At 43.6% G+C, this 14700-nt stretch overlaps 1 protein-coding gene across 1 annotated transcript; it reads left to right on the top strand.

The window, feature by feature from the left end:
- The first annotated feature begins 11971 nt into the window (after positions 1-11971).
- LOC148981313 (uncharacterized) lies at positions 11972-13642 on the top strand. Its single transcript, XM_089130738.1, has 3 exons — positions 11972-12167; positions 12605-13523; positions 13639-13642. The coding sequence occupies exons 1-3, from the start codon at positions 11972-11974 to the stop codon at positions 13640-13642; spliced, it is 1119 nt and encodes a 372-aa protein (XP_088986864.1).
- The last annotated feature ends 1058 nt before the right edge of the window (positions 13643-14700 follow it).

Here is a 14700-nt window from a genome sequence, read left to right as displayed (position 1 = left end):
TTCCTGAGACCCGCGGAGTGTCCGAACCCCGGATAAATAACCCGCCCGTTTACTCGGGTGAGCCCACGCAATGCCGCTCCTTTCTGACACAGTGCGAGGTGGTCTTTTCTCTCCAACCCTCTACGTATTCTACTGACCGGTCTAAGGTCGCTTTTGTCATCTCACTCCTCACTGGCCGGGCACGGGAGTGGGGCGCGGCGAACTGGGAGGCCGAGACCAACTGTGTGTTTGACTTCTCTCTTTTCAAGGAGGAGATGATAAGAGTTTTTGATCGCTCAGCCTATGGTGAGGAGGCTTCGCGCTTGCTCTCTGTACTCCGTCAGGGGAGGCGTTCGGTGACTGACTTCTCCATCCAGTTCCGCACGCTCTCGACGACCTGTGGGTGGAACAATACGGCTTTGGTGGCCCGTTTTCTGGAGGCTCTTAACCCGGAGCTCAAGGACGAGATTCTGGCACGCGAAGCGCCCACCCAACTCGACGCTCTCATCGATCTGGCGATTCGCGTGGAGAGACGCTTTGACTCACGCCGTCGAGCCCGCGGAATGGAAGCCGCCCTCTTCGCTCCGCCTGAGGGTACTCCTTTTCAGCCTGCCACTCCGAATCCTGAGCCGATGCAACTCGGAGGTCTTCGTATCTCCCGCAAGGAACGTGAGCGACGTATCATGAATCGTCTGTGCATGTACTGTGCTGCCGCTGGACACTTTGTCTCAGACTGTCCAGTAAAAGCCAGAGCTCGTCAGTAGGCGGAGGGTTACTGGCGAGCGCTGTTTCTAGGATCCCTCCGTCCAAGTCCTGCACCACTATGCCTGTCCTCCTTCGATGGTCTACAACCTCGGTGTCCGGGACCGCTCTGATCGACTCCGGTGCTGAGGGAAATTTCGTCGACGAGACGTGGGCTCGTGAACAGGGTATTCCCCTCATTGACTTAAGGAGCTCCACCCCCCTGTTCGCCCTAGATGGCAGTTCCCTACCTAGGGTGCGGAGAGAGACTGTTCCCCTTACTCTCTCCGTCTCAGGGAACCATAATGAGACTATATCTTTTTTAGTTTTTCATTCTCCCTTTACACCGGTAGTTTTGGGCCACCCTTGGCTCGTTCAACATAACCCCCATGTTGACTGGTCTAACGGCTGTATTTTATCCTGGAAACTGTCGTGTCATGTTAAGTGTTTGACTTCTGCTGTTCCTCCCGTGTCATCTGTTTCTGTTTTCCAGGAAGAGCCGGGTGATTTGACAGGAGTACCGGAGGAGTATCACGATCTGCGGGAGGTCTTCAGCCGTGCTCGGGCCACTTCTCTCCCCCCTCATCGCCAGTACGACTGTAGCATAGATCTTCTCCCGGGGACCTCTCCTCCTCGGGGAAGACTATACTCGTTGTCAGCTCCAGAACGTAAGGCGCTCGAGAATTACCTGTCAGAATCTCTAAATGCTGGTCTGATCGTTCCATCGTCGTCTCCTGCAGGTGCCGGCTTCTTCTTTGTCAAGAAGAAGGATGGCTCTTTGCGCCCTTGTATAGATTATCGAGGGCTGAACGAGATCACTGTCAAGAATCGTTACCCCTTGCCACTGATGTCTTCAGCTTTTGACATCTTACATGGAGCAAAGATTTTCTCTAAGCTCGATCTCCGTAACGCGTATCATTTAGTTCGAATAAGGGAGGGAGACGAGTGGAAGACTGCGTTTAACACACCCCTGGGGCACTTTGAATATAGGGTTCTTCCCTTCGGTTTGGTCAACGCTCCCGCAGTTTTTCAGGCTCTCATTAATGACGTCCTCCGCGATATGCTCAACATTTTTGTCTTTGTCTACTTGGACGACATTCTGATTTTCTCTCCGTCCCTTCAGGTCCATATTCAGCACGTCCGCCGAGTCCTCCAACGGCTTCTAGAGAATCGTTTATTTGTCAAGGCTGAGAAGTGCACCTTTCACGTGTCTTCGATTTCGTTTTTAGGCTCTATTGTCTCCGCAGAGGGGGTCAGTATGGATCCAGGCAAGGTGTCGGCGGTTACCGATTGGCCCATACCCGACTCCCGCGTCGCGTTACAGCGATTTCTCGGATTTGCGAATTTTTATCGGCGTTTCATCCGAGATTTCAGCCAGGTAGCCGCGCCCCTTACGGCTCTGACGTCCGTCAAGTCCAGCTTTAGGTGGTCAGATGCCGCACAAACGGCATTTGATCGGCTAAAGACCCTTTTTACTACGGCTCCGATCCTACTCACTCCCGATGTCTCGAGACAATTTATAGTGGAAGTGGATGCTTCAGAGGTGGGGGTCGGGGCTGTGCTCTCCCAACGATCCGCCGCTGACGGTAAAGTACATCCCTGTGCTTTTTTCTCTCACCGCCTTTCACCTGCTGAACGTAACTACGATGTCGGTAATCGGGAGTTACTCGCCATTCGCCTAGCTTTAGGGGAGTGGCGACAATGGTTAGAGGGGTCCTCTGTTCCGTTTCTAGTGTGGACTGACCACCGTAACCTGGAATACATCCGTTCTGCTAAGCGTTTGAACGCACGCCAGGCTCGCTGGGCTCTGTTTTTTACTCGCTTTGATTTCTCGATATCCTACCGCCCAGGTTCCAAGAACGTTAAGCCCGATGCTCTCTCCCGTCTCTTTGATTCGTCTTCTGCGCCAGTCAATGATGAGGCGGTTATTCCCCCAGGGCGCTTCGTGGGGGCTATTGTTTGGGGAATCGAGAGACTGGTCAGAAGGGCTCTCTCTCGAGTCACTGCCCCTCCTGAGTGTCCTAGGGATCTTCTTTTTGTTCCCGCGTCAGAGCGTCAAGCGGTCCTTAGATGGGGACATTCTTCCAGATTAGCCGCTCATCCGGGAGTTCGGGGTTCGCTCGCCTCTATCCGTCAGCGTTTTTGGTGGCCCACGTTAGAACATGACACGCGTCGTTTTGTTGCCTCGTGTGTCGTATGCGCGCAGACCAAGTCGGGTCATTCTCCCCCAGCCGGTCTCCTTCGACCCTTGCCTGTGCCTGCTCGTCCGTGGTCGCATATAGCGCTTGATTTTATCACCGGACTTCCCTCCTCAGCAGGGAGTACGGTCATCCTGACTGTAGTCGATCGTTTTTCTAAGTCGGCGCACTTTATTCCGCTCCCTAAACTTCCCTCTGCTAAGGAGACTGCTCAGATCATGGTAAACCATGTCTTTAAGCTGCATGGGTTACCCTCCGATGTAGTATCTGATAGAGGTCCGCAGTTCGCCTCATTGTTCTGGAAGGAGTTTTGCCGCCTTATAGGGGCCACCGCCAGCCTTTCGTCGGGCTATCACCCCCAGACTAATGGGCAGGCCGAACGGGCGAATCAAAGCATTGCTCGCATTCTCCGTAGTCTGGCTGCTCGCAATCCCGCATCGTGGTCTGAACAGCTCCCTTGGGCTGAGTACGCTTATAACTCGCATCCGTCTTCCGCCACGGGCCTTTCGCCTTTCCACGGTTGCCTTGGCTACCAGCCTCCTCTGTTCTCCTCACAGGAGGCGGAGTCTAGGTGTCCGTCCGTTCAGGTTTTTATTGCTCGCTGTAGACGCACCTGGAGGAGAGTTAAATCAGCACTTTGTCGTACAAGGAGACGCATGAGAACAGCGGCCAATAAGCGTCGGGTAAAGAGCCCTCGTTACATTCGTGGTCAGAGAGTGTGGCTCTCCACGGCAAATTTGCCTCTCCAATCCGAGTCTCGTAAATTGGCACCCCGTTTCATTGGTCCTTTCCGCATTATCAAGATTATCAATCCTGTCACTGTCCGTCTTCGTCTTTCGTCCGATCTCCGTCGAGTCCACCCTGTTTTTCATGTCTCATGTATTAAGCCGGTCATTCGCCCTCCCTCCCGCCCTTCTTGCCCCCCCGTTCGTGTTGAGGGCGTCCCTGTCTACACAGTCAGGCGAATTTTGGACAGACGCCGACGGGGTCGTGGGTACCAATATTTAGTCGACTGGGAGGGGTATGGTCCTGAGGAGAGAAGTTGGGTTCCCTCCCGAGACGTCTTGGACCCCTCGCTCATCGAGGATTTCCTCCGGTCTCATCGGTCTTCAGACCTGGGAGCGCCAGGAGGCGCTCGTTGAGGGAGGGGTACTGTCATGATCCTGGTTCTTCTCTCTTTCTCTGTCTCCCTCTTGTGGCCGTTTGTTCACTCTCTCTCTCTCTTTCTTGCATTACGCCCTCAGGATCTCATCTCTTTCAGCTGATGCTACTCTCCCTATTATCTGTGCTGGTCGGCACCAGCTGTTTCCATTCTTCCCCTGATTGTCAAGTCAAGTCAAGTCACATTTATTTATATAGCGCTTTTCACAATACAGATTGTATCAAAGCAGCTTCACAGTGATAACATGTAAGTAGCACAACACAGATCAACAACATTGCTAAACACTAAATAAATAACCCCAACTGAGCAAGCTCAAAGCAAGCCAAAAGCAAGGCGACAGTGGCAAGGAACCAAACTCCATCAGATTGGATGGAGAAAAAACCTTGGGAGAACCCAGGCTCAGTCGGGGGCCAGTTCTCCTCTGGCTTACATTCATATTGTTTAAATATAAATATTAAATATAAATATTGTTTATGAATCAAACGGCGCCATAACATATCGCAGGCGTTGAGTCGTCTCATCACAGGCGTTGAGTCGTCTCATCACAGGCGTTGGGGCATCCGAAATCCCCGTGAGAGGCTGGACACAAAACTGGACCTGACGAACGCCATTTTTCTCGGGACAAGCGTCCCGAGATAACAGCAGAAAGGCAGATGGGAAATAATTAGCATAGCTGATGTTCATAATAATTTCCGTTATAACTCACAAACTCTCCGTAACCCGAACTCTCCGCAACCCAACCATACGCGCCGACCCGTTTGTCTAAGAGGCTGTCGAGCCCCACTGGTGCGTTAAGCAGTTTCAGTGGCAAACGGTTCCGTATGGCATAACAGAGGAGTAGAAGGTAAGCATTATGTGAATGCTTGACTAAAGAGATGCGTCTTTAATCTAGTTTTAAACTGTGTCAGCGAGTCAGAGGCTCGGACCGTATCGGGAAGGCCATTCCAGAGTTTTGGAGCTAAATGCGAGAACGCCCTCCCTCCTTTACTGGACTTCGATATCCTAGGAATGACCAGAAGCCTTGAATTTAGTGATCTTAAGGAACGCGGTGGATTGTAGGGCGAAAGAAGGTCCGTTAAGTACATAGGTGCTAAACCATTTAGGGCTTTATAGGTCAGTAGTAGTATTTTGTAGTTGATGCGGAACTTAATAGGTAACCAGTGTAGAGATGATAAAATCGGTGTTATATGATCATATTTTCTTGACCTAGTAAGAACTCTAGCAGCTGCATTTTGTACTAACTGTAGCTTGTTTATTGAGGATGCAGGACAACCGGCTAATAAAGCATTACAGTAATCTAGTCTCGAGGTCATGAATGCGTGAACTAATTTTTCTGCATCAGAAATAGATAGCATGTTACGTAGCTTAGCAATGTTTCTAAGGTGGAAAAAGGCTGTTCTTGTAACATATGAAATATGATTTTCGAACGACAAGTTGCGGTCTAGTATAACACCCAGGTCTTTTACTGTTGTGGATAAAGTAACAGGACATCCGTCTATATTAAAGTTGTATTGTGAGAGGTTTTGTGAGTAGTTTTTTGGACCAATAAGTAATACCTCCGTTTTATCTGAATTTAATAGCAGGAAATTACGCGTCATCCAGCATTTTATATCTTTGAGACACTCTGTCATTTTAGATGAGTTAGTGTTTTCATCTGGTCGTGATGAAATATATAATTGAGTGTCGTCAGCGTAACAGTGGAAATTAATTCCATGTTTTCTTATAATATTACCAAGTGGCAGCATATATATTGAGAATAGCAGAGGGCCTAAAACTGATCCTTGCGGTACTCCATAGTCTACTGACGTTATCTTTGATTTTTTCCCATTTAAACAGACAAAATGAGAACGGTCCGATAAGTACGATCTAAACCAGCTTAATGCCTGTCCCTGGACACCGGTGAAGTTTTGTAGTCGATCCAAGAGTATTATATGATCTATAGTGTCGAACGCAGCGCTAAGATCAAGTAGGACTAGTATTGAGATACAGCCTTGGTCAGAAGCTAAAAGTAAATCATTTGTAATTTTAACTAGCGCAGTTTCTGTACTATGATGCGGTCTGAATCCTGACTGGAATTTTTCATAGATATCATTTTCTTGCAAAAAAGAGCACAATTGAGCGGACACTACTTTTTCAAGTATTTTGGACATAAATGGAAGATTTGAAATGGGTCTGTAATTTGCCAAGTTATTTGGATCTAATTGCGGTTTCTTAATGAGCGGTTTTATTACAGCCAGCTTGTATATTTTTGGGACATGACCTAAAGATAAAGACGAGTTAATAATATTGAGGAGAGGCTCTTCCACTACAGGTAATAGTTCTTTCAGTAGTTTAGTGGGTATTGGATCTAATAAACAAGTTGTTGGTTTAGATGCAATGATAAGTTTATTTAGCTCCTCCTGTCCTATCGTTGTAAAGCGGTTTAGTTGTTCTAGAGGGTCCATAATTGAAGCTGAATCATAAGACACCATAGCGGATTGTACATTTATAATTTTGTTTCGGATGCTTTCTATTTTCGCATTGAAGTAATTCATAAAATCATTACTACTAAACTGTAAAGGTATATTTTGCTCTGGTGATGTCTGTTTATTTGTTAGCCTAGCCACGGTGTTAAATAAAAACCTTGGATTATTTTGGTTATTTTCGATTAGTTTGCGGAGATGCTCAGCCCTGGCTGTTTTTAGTGTCTTTTTATAACGTGACATACTGTCTTTCCACGCGATTCTAAAGACCTCTAAATTAGTTTGTTTCCATTTACGCTCTAAGTTGCGAGTTTCTCTCTTGATAGCATGCGTAGCACTGTTGTACCACGGTGCTTTAATTTTCTCTCGAACCTTTTTTAATCTAATTGGCGCAACAATATCTAATGTACTAGTAAGAATGGTGCTTAAACCGCTAGTCATTTCCTCTAATTCATCTGTTTGTTTGGGTTCACTTAGCAGCTTAGATAGATCAGGTAAGCTATTTGAAAATCCATCTATAGTGGTTGGAAGGATTGTTCTGCCTGGTCTATAACGTGGCGCAACATGACATATTTCAGCAGTACGTATTATGCAAGTCACCATGTAATGATCAGTGACATCATCGCTTTGCGGTATAATATCTATATCAGTTGGATCGGTTCCATATGATATAATTAAATCTAGTGTATGATTTAGACGATGAGTGGGACCACTGACGTTTTGTTTGACCCCAAAGGAGTTTAATAAATCTGTAAACGCAGCCCCTAAAGCATCATTTGTATTATCTACGTGTATGTTAAAATCTCCAGCAATTATTGCTTTATCGACATTTACCAATAGATCCGAGAGAAAGTCTGCGAACTCTTTTAGGAATTCAGCATATGGCCCTGGAGGTCTATATACAGTAGCCAGGGCTAGAGATAATATAGATTTCCTTTTTACATCTAAGAGCGTAACATTTAGCACAAGTACTTCAAATGAATTAAACCTGTGACCTGTTTTCTGAGTAATATTAAAAATATCTTTATAGATTGTTGCAACACCGCCGCCACGACCGATCAGACGAGGCTCATGTTTATAACAGTATCCTGGCGGAGTAGATTCGTTTAGACCGAAATACTCATTTGGTTTAAGCCAGGTTTCAGTAAGGCACAGAACATCGAAGTTATTGTCTGTGACCATTTCATTTACGATAACCGCCTTAGGTGTGAGCGATCTAATGTTTAGGAGACCTAGCTTTAGAAATTGTTTTTGTTGACTGATATTTAGATTTTCTGGTTTAATTACAATAAGATTTTTGCTAGATCCTACACTAGATTTATTGTTTGGCTTCACTAAACGAGGAATAGACACAGTTTCTATATAATGTTCCACACTATGCTTATTAGTTAAGTTTGGACCGCAAAGGCTGTAATTTGGACTTTGACTCATTAGTCATCTGGTGATTGTTTCTCCTTCTTCTAGCGCTTTCTGTCCCTAGATCCTTGTCGGATTATTCTATGTTGTGGCTTAATACTGACGCCGGAATTATCTCACTCTACTTTGTCCCGTCCTATCCTGTCCTGGTGTGAGCTGTAATTCCTACCTGCATATATTACTGGGTGGTTTTGCTCTCTGACTTCAGTGCTGCACTGGAAGCTGTGGTCCTCTGCCTCGCCACCAACCTACTGCTGACCTCACCTCATTCACGGGAGGTTCGGGAGTCGCCGTCCGTGGCTGCATTCGGGGCTCACCAGAAGTGGGGATATCTGTTCTCATTTAGTGCCGTGTGGCCGTGACTGTTTTCTGCTATTATTCCCCTGAACTTCTGATGATTACTGTTGGTCTGCTTACTATCCATTAAAGACTATCAGTTGACCGCATCCTCGCTGTTGGGTCCTTTTTCCATCCAAACGTTACAAACATAAGTTGCTGTTGCAACTATTTAAAAAACAAAACAAACATAAGTTGCTGATGCAACTATTTAAAAAAAAAAAAAAAAACAACAAAAAAACCCCCACAACTCTTGTGGTGTAATAGTAACACGTCCATCCTTTGGGTGGGAGACTCCAGGTGCAAATCCTGGCAAGAGTGTGCAACTTGTTGACCCAATCAGTAATTAATAAAAAAAAAATTTATGACAGAATTTAATCTGCATTTTCTCCTTCTTTTCTTATTATTAATGTACCGGCAGTCATAATTATTATCATAAAAAATGTTTTATTAAAAAAGTATTATTATTCAATACAATCCTATTTGTATCAGATTTTAAGATATATTTGATAGATTCATAGCAATTTCTAATAGTTTACGTTTATTGAGACGTTCCAATAGCTGGAAAAAGCTGCCCAGGAGGATAAGGGGCTAGTGTCAAAGGGGAAAACGCCACGGAAGAGGCTGACAAAGGAAAAGTACAATACACCTGCAAGGTGTGTGGCCAGGTCCGCCAGGACAAAAATAAAAGGACTGCACACACCCAGCTGAAGGGGCGGTGGTACTGCCCAGCATCAGGACTGACCCTGGATGTCTGGAGGAAGAGTCTATAGTTGCTGTCACTTTTACTTGTCTCTCTCTGTCATTTATCTTTCTGTTACAATAAAGTTTAATAATTTTATTGGAGCCAAACACAGCCTTCACATTTTTATTTAATTTCCTCTTGAATACCAGGACAGAGAGTGTCATCCATTGAATGTAATTGTTGAAACTAAAGCCAGAATTACTTGCAGAATCATTTTACATTTATTCACAAAACCCAACACTCTATGCTCATTTTGGAATATGTTTTATTCACTTGTGCTGCACAGATGTAGTCTTTCAAATAATTGAGTTTACCAAAAAGAGGAGGGGAAACATGTTGAAAGAGTTATTTATATTTACAGTTACACACTGTTAATAATGTTATAGCTTTAAATGTAGCATGTGACATTTTGAGTTAATTATTTGAATATTGATTTGTTTACATCACAAAATATGTTTACTTAAAAGAGAAATTTGCTTTAAATGCATTTGTGTGCATAATTGCATAATCACAGGGTTATTACTATTGTGAATTACATGTAAAAGAGTTCCTGTGTTAAAAAAATGACTACGTTACCCAAAATGCATTGCCGGTAGTACTTCCGGAATGCGCTAGAGAACAAGTGAAGATGCAAGCGATATTGCTACAGCGTAGGTTTGAATGCCGCAAAAGACATGAAATTAAAGTTATAATAAACCTTGAAATAAGTGCAGAACTTTGTGTAAACAATGTTGAGAAGATAAGATAGTAGATAAAAATGGATGTAGTGTACGTTTTACTCCTTTTTTTCTCCTTTTCTTTTTCTCACTTTCCCCCTCTTTCCTCCCTCTTTTCTTTTATGTTATCATGATTGACCACATCCAAAGCTTTTGTCAAATCAATAAACATTGCAGCACATGATCTTCCAGTATCTAGGGCGCAAGTAATGTCATTTAAGACTTTCATAGTAGCAGTTACTGTACTATGATTTTTTCTAAAACCGGACTGAAACCTAGATAGAATACTATTTATATTTAAAAATTCCTTTAGCTGTTCGGTGACAATAGATTCTAAAATTTTAGCCACAGCTGATAGCTTTGAAATCGGTCTATAATTATTTAGAATGGTTGGGTCACCGCCTTTCAGCAGGGGTACAACCAAAGCAGATTTCCAAATATCAGGAACAATATTTTGTTCTAACGATAAATTAAAAATATAGGCTAATGGGCCAGCAATGATCTCGGCAGCCAGTTTCAAAAAATTTTGCTCAATTTCATCAGGCCCTGCAGACTTCTTGATGTCTAGATTTTTTAAACCTTTTAAGACCTCACTTCTACAAATTGGAGAAAAATTAAAAGTCAGACTATCTGCTCTCCGAAGAGATGGATTTGGTATAACACTTACAGTAGTTTCTTTAAAAATAGAACTTGAAGAAATAAAATGCTTGTTAAAAATATTTACCATAACCATTTTATTATTAATGAGCATATCGTCTGCTAAAATTTGGTCTGGAAAATCATTAGATAATGTGGAGGGACACAGTGATCTGATGGTTTTCCTAAATTTTATGGGATTAATTAGATTTTGTGAGGTTTCTTTTAAATAATATTCAGATTTAGATCTGCGTACAAGAGCTGTGCATTTATTTCTCAATACTCTAAATGCTACCCAATCTCTTTCTGTATCTGAATTCCTCGCAGTGGCCCAAGCCAAATTTCTTTCATAGAGAAGTTCAGATAGTTCATTTGAGAACCATGGATTATCGCGGCCTTTTACTCTGAAAGTCCTAACAGGGGCATGTCTATTCACAATCTTCAAGAACAAAGTGTGAAAATACTGCCATGCAATGGACACATCTGGTATTAAATACAATCTGTCCCAATCAGATGCAAACAACTCGTGTAAAAACCCCTGAATATCAAACAATTTAAAGTTTCTTTTAGTAATAATTCTAGGTTTTACTTTGGGAATTTTACAATTTCTTATAACCGCTATAGTGCAATGATCACTGACATTATCAGGAAAGACTCCTGTATAGGTGTATTTATGGGGTTTATTTGTTACTATGAGATCTATTAAAGTGGACTTGCTTGGGTTCTTAAGATTCAGCCGTGTTGGTGATTCAATGAGTTGAGTGAAGTTCACAGAATCACAATATGCTTTGAACTGGTCTGAATTTGAGGTCAGCCAATTCCAATTCAAGTCACCCAATAATACAAGATCTTTAGAGAGTATGTCGTTTAAGACAGCTGACAGTGAGGTGAGAGCATCACTAATGGCTGCTGGTGGCCTGTAACAACCTACTATACAAAAATGACAGTCCTTTCCATATTCCAGATCAATGGCCAGTAATTCAAACTGTTTAGGGAAAGAGACTGATTTAAGAACAGTTACATGATAGTTCGATTTAATGTACATTGCAACTCCACCCCCTTTACTTTTCCAATCAGCTCGAAACACATTATACCCTTCTAGTGCAATATCATGGCTTGAGATGGATTTTTTAAGCCACGTCTCAGAGATAACCAAGACATCTGCTTTAGTCATCTTTGCCCATATATGTAATTGATCTAGTTTTGGCAGCAGACTGCGAACATTTAGATGTACCATTCTAAGGCCTGATCTATTTGAAAAATCTAGAGGAGTTGAAACTACTCCCGCCGGACCAGGATTTGGATTTATACCGGCCAGCAAAAGCAGCATCATTATCAAATATCGCTGCCTTACATTTCTAGATGTAGTAGTACATTGCCCGTTTCGAGATTCCGATACAGAGATCTTAGGGATGAAAGTAAAGAGGGGTAAATTCATTGTCCTTGAATCCATTGGAGCGGAATTAATAAGAGCCCGAAATATAAAAATAATGTCCGTACATTTGGATGGAAGAAACATGAGACGCGACAAATACATCGCTTTTTCTTCCGTTTTTGTTGGTGTGTCCCATAGTCCAAGCATGAAGATTACCATGCAAAAAAGCAACACCTTCATATTACCAGCGTTTGAAGTCAGAATCGTTCAGACTGAATCCGAGACCAAATTAAGTTTGCTCGAACAGCTCCACGACCCCGACAAAAGGGCAAAGAGCAGCACGATATTGTGGAAGATGAATCTTATTTACGGACAATCAGCAGCTGGAGAGTTTAAATTAGGCAAGAAACATCACCGACCTTGACTGCTACAATCCCCACCGCTAAATGATCTCTGAATCCAGGGGTTCTTCAAGTAGTTGCCGTTCCTTTCCGTGCTGTTGTCTAACGCCGATGCTTTCCAACGCAACAACGTGGTGATGAGATATCAAGCCGGAAAAATGCAACAGATACGCTTAACCCAGCGCAACAGCCAACTGTCCGATTTGCCGTAGTTTGACGCAAACGCTTCCCAAAGCGAAAGCGAAAGCGGGGTGGATGACGACCCAGGGTAGAGCAACGACCAACAGGTAAGCACGTTTCGCCCAGCACAAAGCAGATTGTAGAATAGCTCAAAATCCGTTTCAAGAAATCTGACTTAATCCAGACTCAATTCAATAATGAGACCGAATTTTAAATGCTTTCTTGGAATAAAAATAAAAATCTCAACATCTAAACAGAACCAAAGAAGACTGTAGCTCAGCAGATCAGACAAGACAAACACAGTGCTGCCATCTTGGATTTTCCACCAACATCCTTTACTGAACCACCCGCATACATTGAAGAGCAGCAAAACACTCCACAAACTGCACCTCAAACACCATCCCTGGACATTAACCTGAGGCCTCCAGAAGTGAATTGGGTGAGTTTTCTCCCCAAACAGTTCTGTCGTGTTATTAAGCCAGCAGACCAAAAGTGGATAGCCCAGTGTCTATGTGACAGTACAGGACGACTAAAGCAGCAGTTTTTTAAAAACTGGTTTCATCCACCTAGTCCCAGCAAGCCTACTACTTCACCTCCTGATCCTAACACTTACTTCAGACAGCGGATGTTTCTGTGGGGCCCAATGAGAATGTGGGGTATTCCTCTGAAGTGCACACAGTGCGATAGAAAGATGCACCATTCAGGAATCTACACCAAAGTGAGGGAAGTCATTGATATTGATTGTAGATATTATTTAATTGGAGTAGACTACCCTCGCTGCAGCAAGTGTATGATACCTGTCTGCCCTTGGAGTTCGGAGATCCTCAAACAACTTGATCCCTCCCACAGAAACAAATTCCCTGCTGTTCTCACCACTCACCTTGCACTTGACAGGAAGTGTGTGACTTTGTTGAAGCCCAGAACTGCAGGGAACAGCTCTAGTTTCTTGCAGCAGGCACTTGAAGAAATTCACAGCGAGGAGTGGGGAAGACGGACCATAGATTATCTGACGGACTGTGAGTTACATAAAAAGAGATCCGCCCTGACACAAACTGAAGTGATTTATCAGCAGCCACCACCTTTTTGCCCCCTACCTCTGGCCCAGTGGTTTGAGACTGTTCATGCCAATGAGATCCTGTGTCACATTGATGAGCTGAAGGGTGTCATAACATCGACGTACGGTAGCATCCTGAAGCTTGATTCTACCAAGAAGGTAAATATATATAAAAAGAGGCAAATCAGCTGTATGTTATGTGATTTTTCTGATTATAATGTTTGTGTATTTAAATAGATAACTAAAAAGCTTGCTGGTGGCATCGCGGATACTGCTACATGGATGACCAATGTTGGCAATGAGTTTGGCCAAGTCCTGAACTGTGTCTTAACCACTGGTGAAGGAGCTGGCATAGATGACTTGTGTCAGGGCATCGTAAAGAGATACAAGGATGCTGGGGAGCCAGAGCCAGCTGTGATCTACGTTGACAGGGACTGCTGCAGCGAGACAGGTTTGTTACATTAAATCTTTACCTAATATGAATGTGTTTGCATCTATGCATTTCTAATTCATATTAGCAACAATTTCAGGCATTTTTCTGAATGAGAATAAATCACAGATCTGCACGGTTCCAACTATTATTGGACAGAGACTTTACATGCTTTTTCTATGTGTTTGTTCATATTTTTTAAGAACACTCATAAAGAGAATTGTAAGAACTATTTACAAGAGTAATGTATATGCTGTGGCAACTGCATATCCAATGGCGCGGGTGCCTCTTATGTGCAACCAAATGGGCTAGCCCTACGTCATTACACATCAGAACCCGACAAGGGGGCGTGGCCTTACTCACATACAAATACCGGCTGCTTTGCACACCCCTAATATATACACAATGGTTATAAATTTCTTAATTTCTATTTACAGTAGCAATTTACTGTGAGAACCTTGGTTCAGTGTTTGCAATCAAGTAAACAAAAGCTTATGTAAAACAGCATTATTATATTTGTTTAATGATGCAAATCACTAAAAATTCGCAAAAAATACACGCATTGTTTCTCCCTGGTGTAGGTGTGACTCCAGTTCTGACCTGGTTTCGCCCATGGAAGATCACTGTGCGACTCGATGTTTTCCACTTCATGCGGCGGGTCACAGCTGGCCTTACAACGGAGCACCATCCATTGTATGGCACTTTCTGCTCAAAGTTGTCCACCTGTGTGTTTGAATGGGACAAGGAGGACATCTCTCGCCTTAAAGAGGCGAAAAAGACCATTCTTTTAAAAAAAAAATAGGGGTCATATTCCAACAGAGGCCCAAATCCTGTCGAGCATCACCTCCAACGAGCTGGCCAAGCACTGC

The sequence above is a fragment of the Pimephales promelas genome, chromosome 5 (genome assembly GCF_988280905.1).
Source record: "Pimephales promelas chromosome 5, fPimPro1.hap1.1, whole genome shotgun sequence".
NCBI classification, from domain to species: Eukaryota; Metazoa; Chordata; class Actinopteri; order Cypriniformes; family Leuciscidae; genus Pimephales; species Pimephales promelas.
Note: the sequence above shows the minus strand (reverse complement) of the source record. Positions and strands in the feature narration are given on the sequence as shown.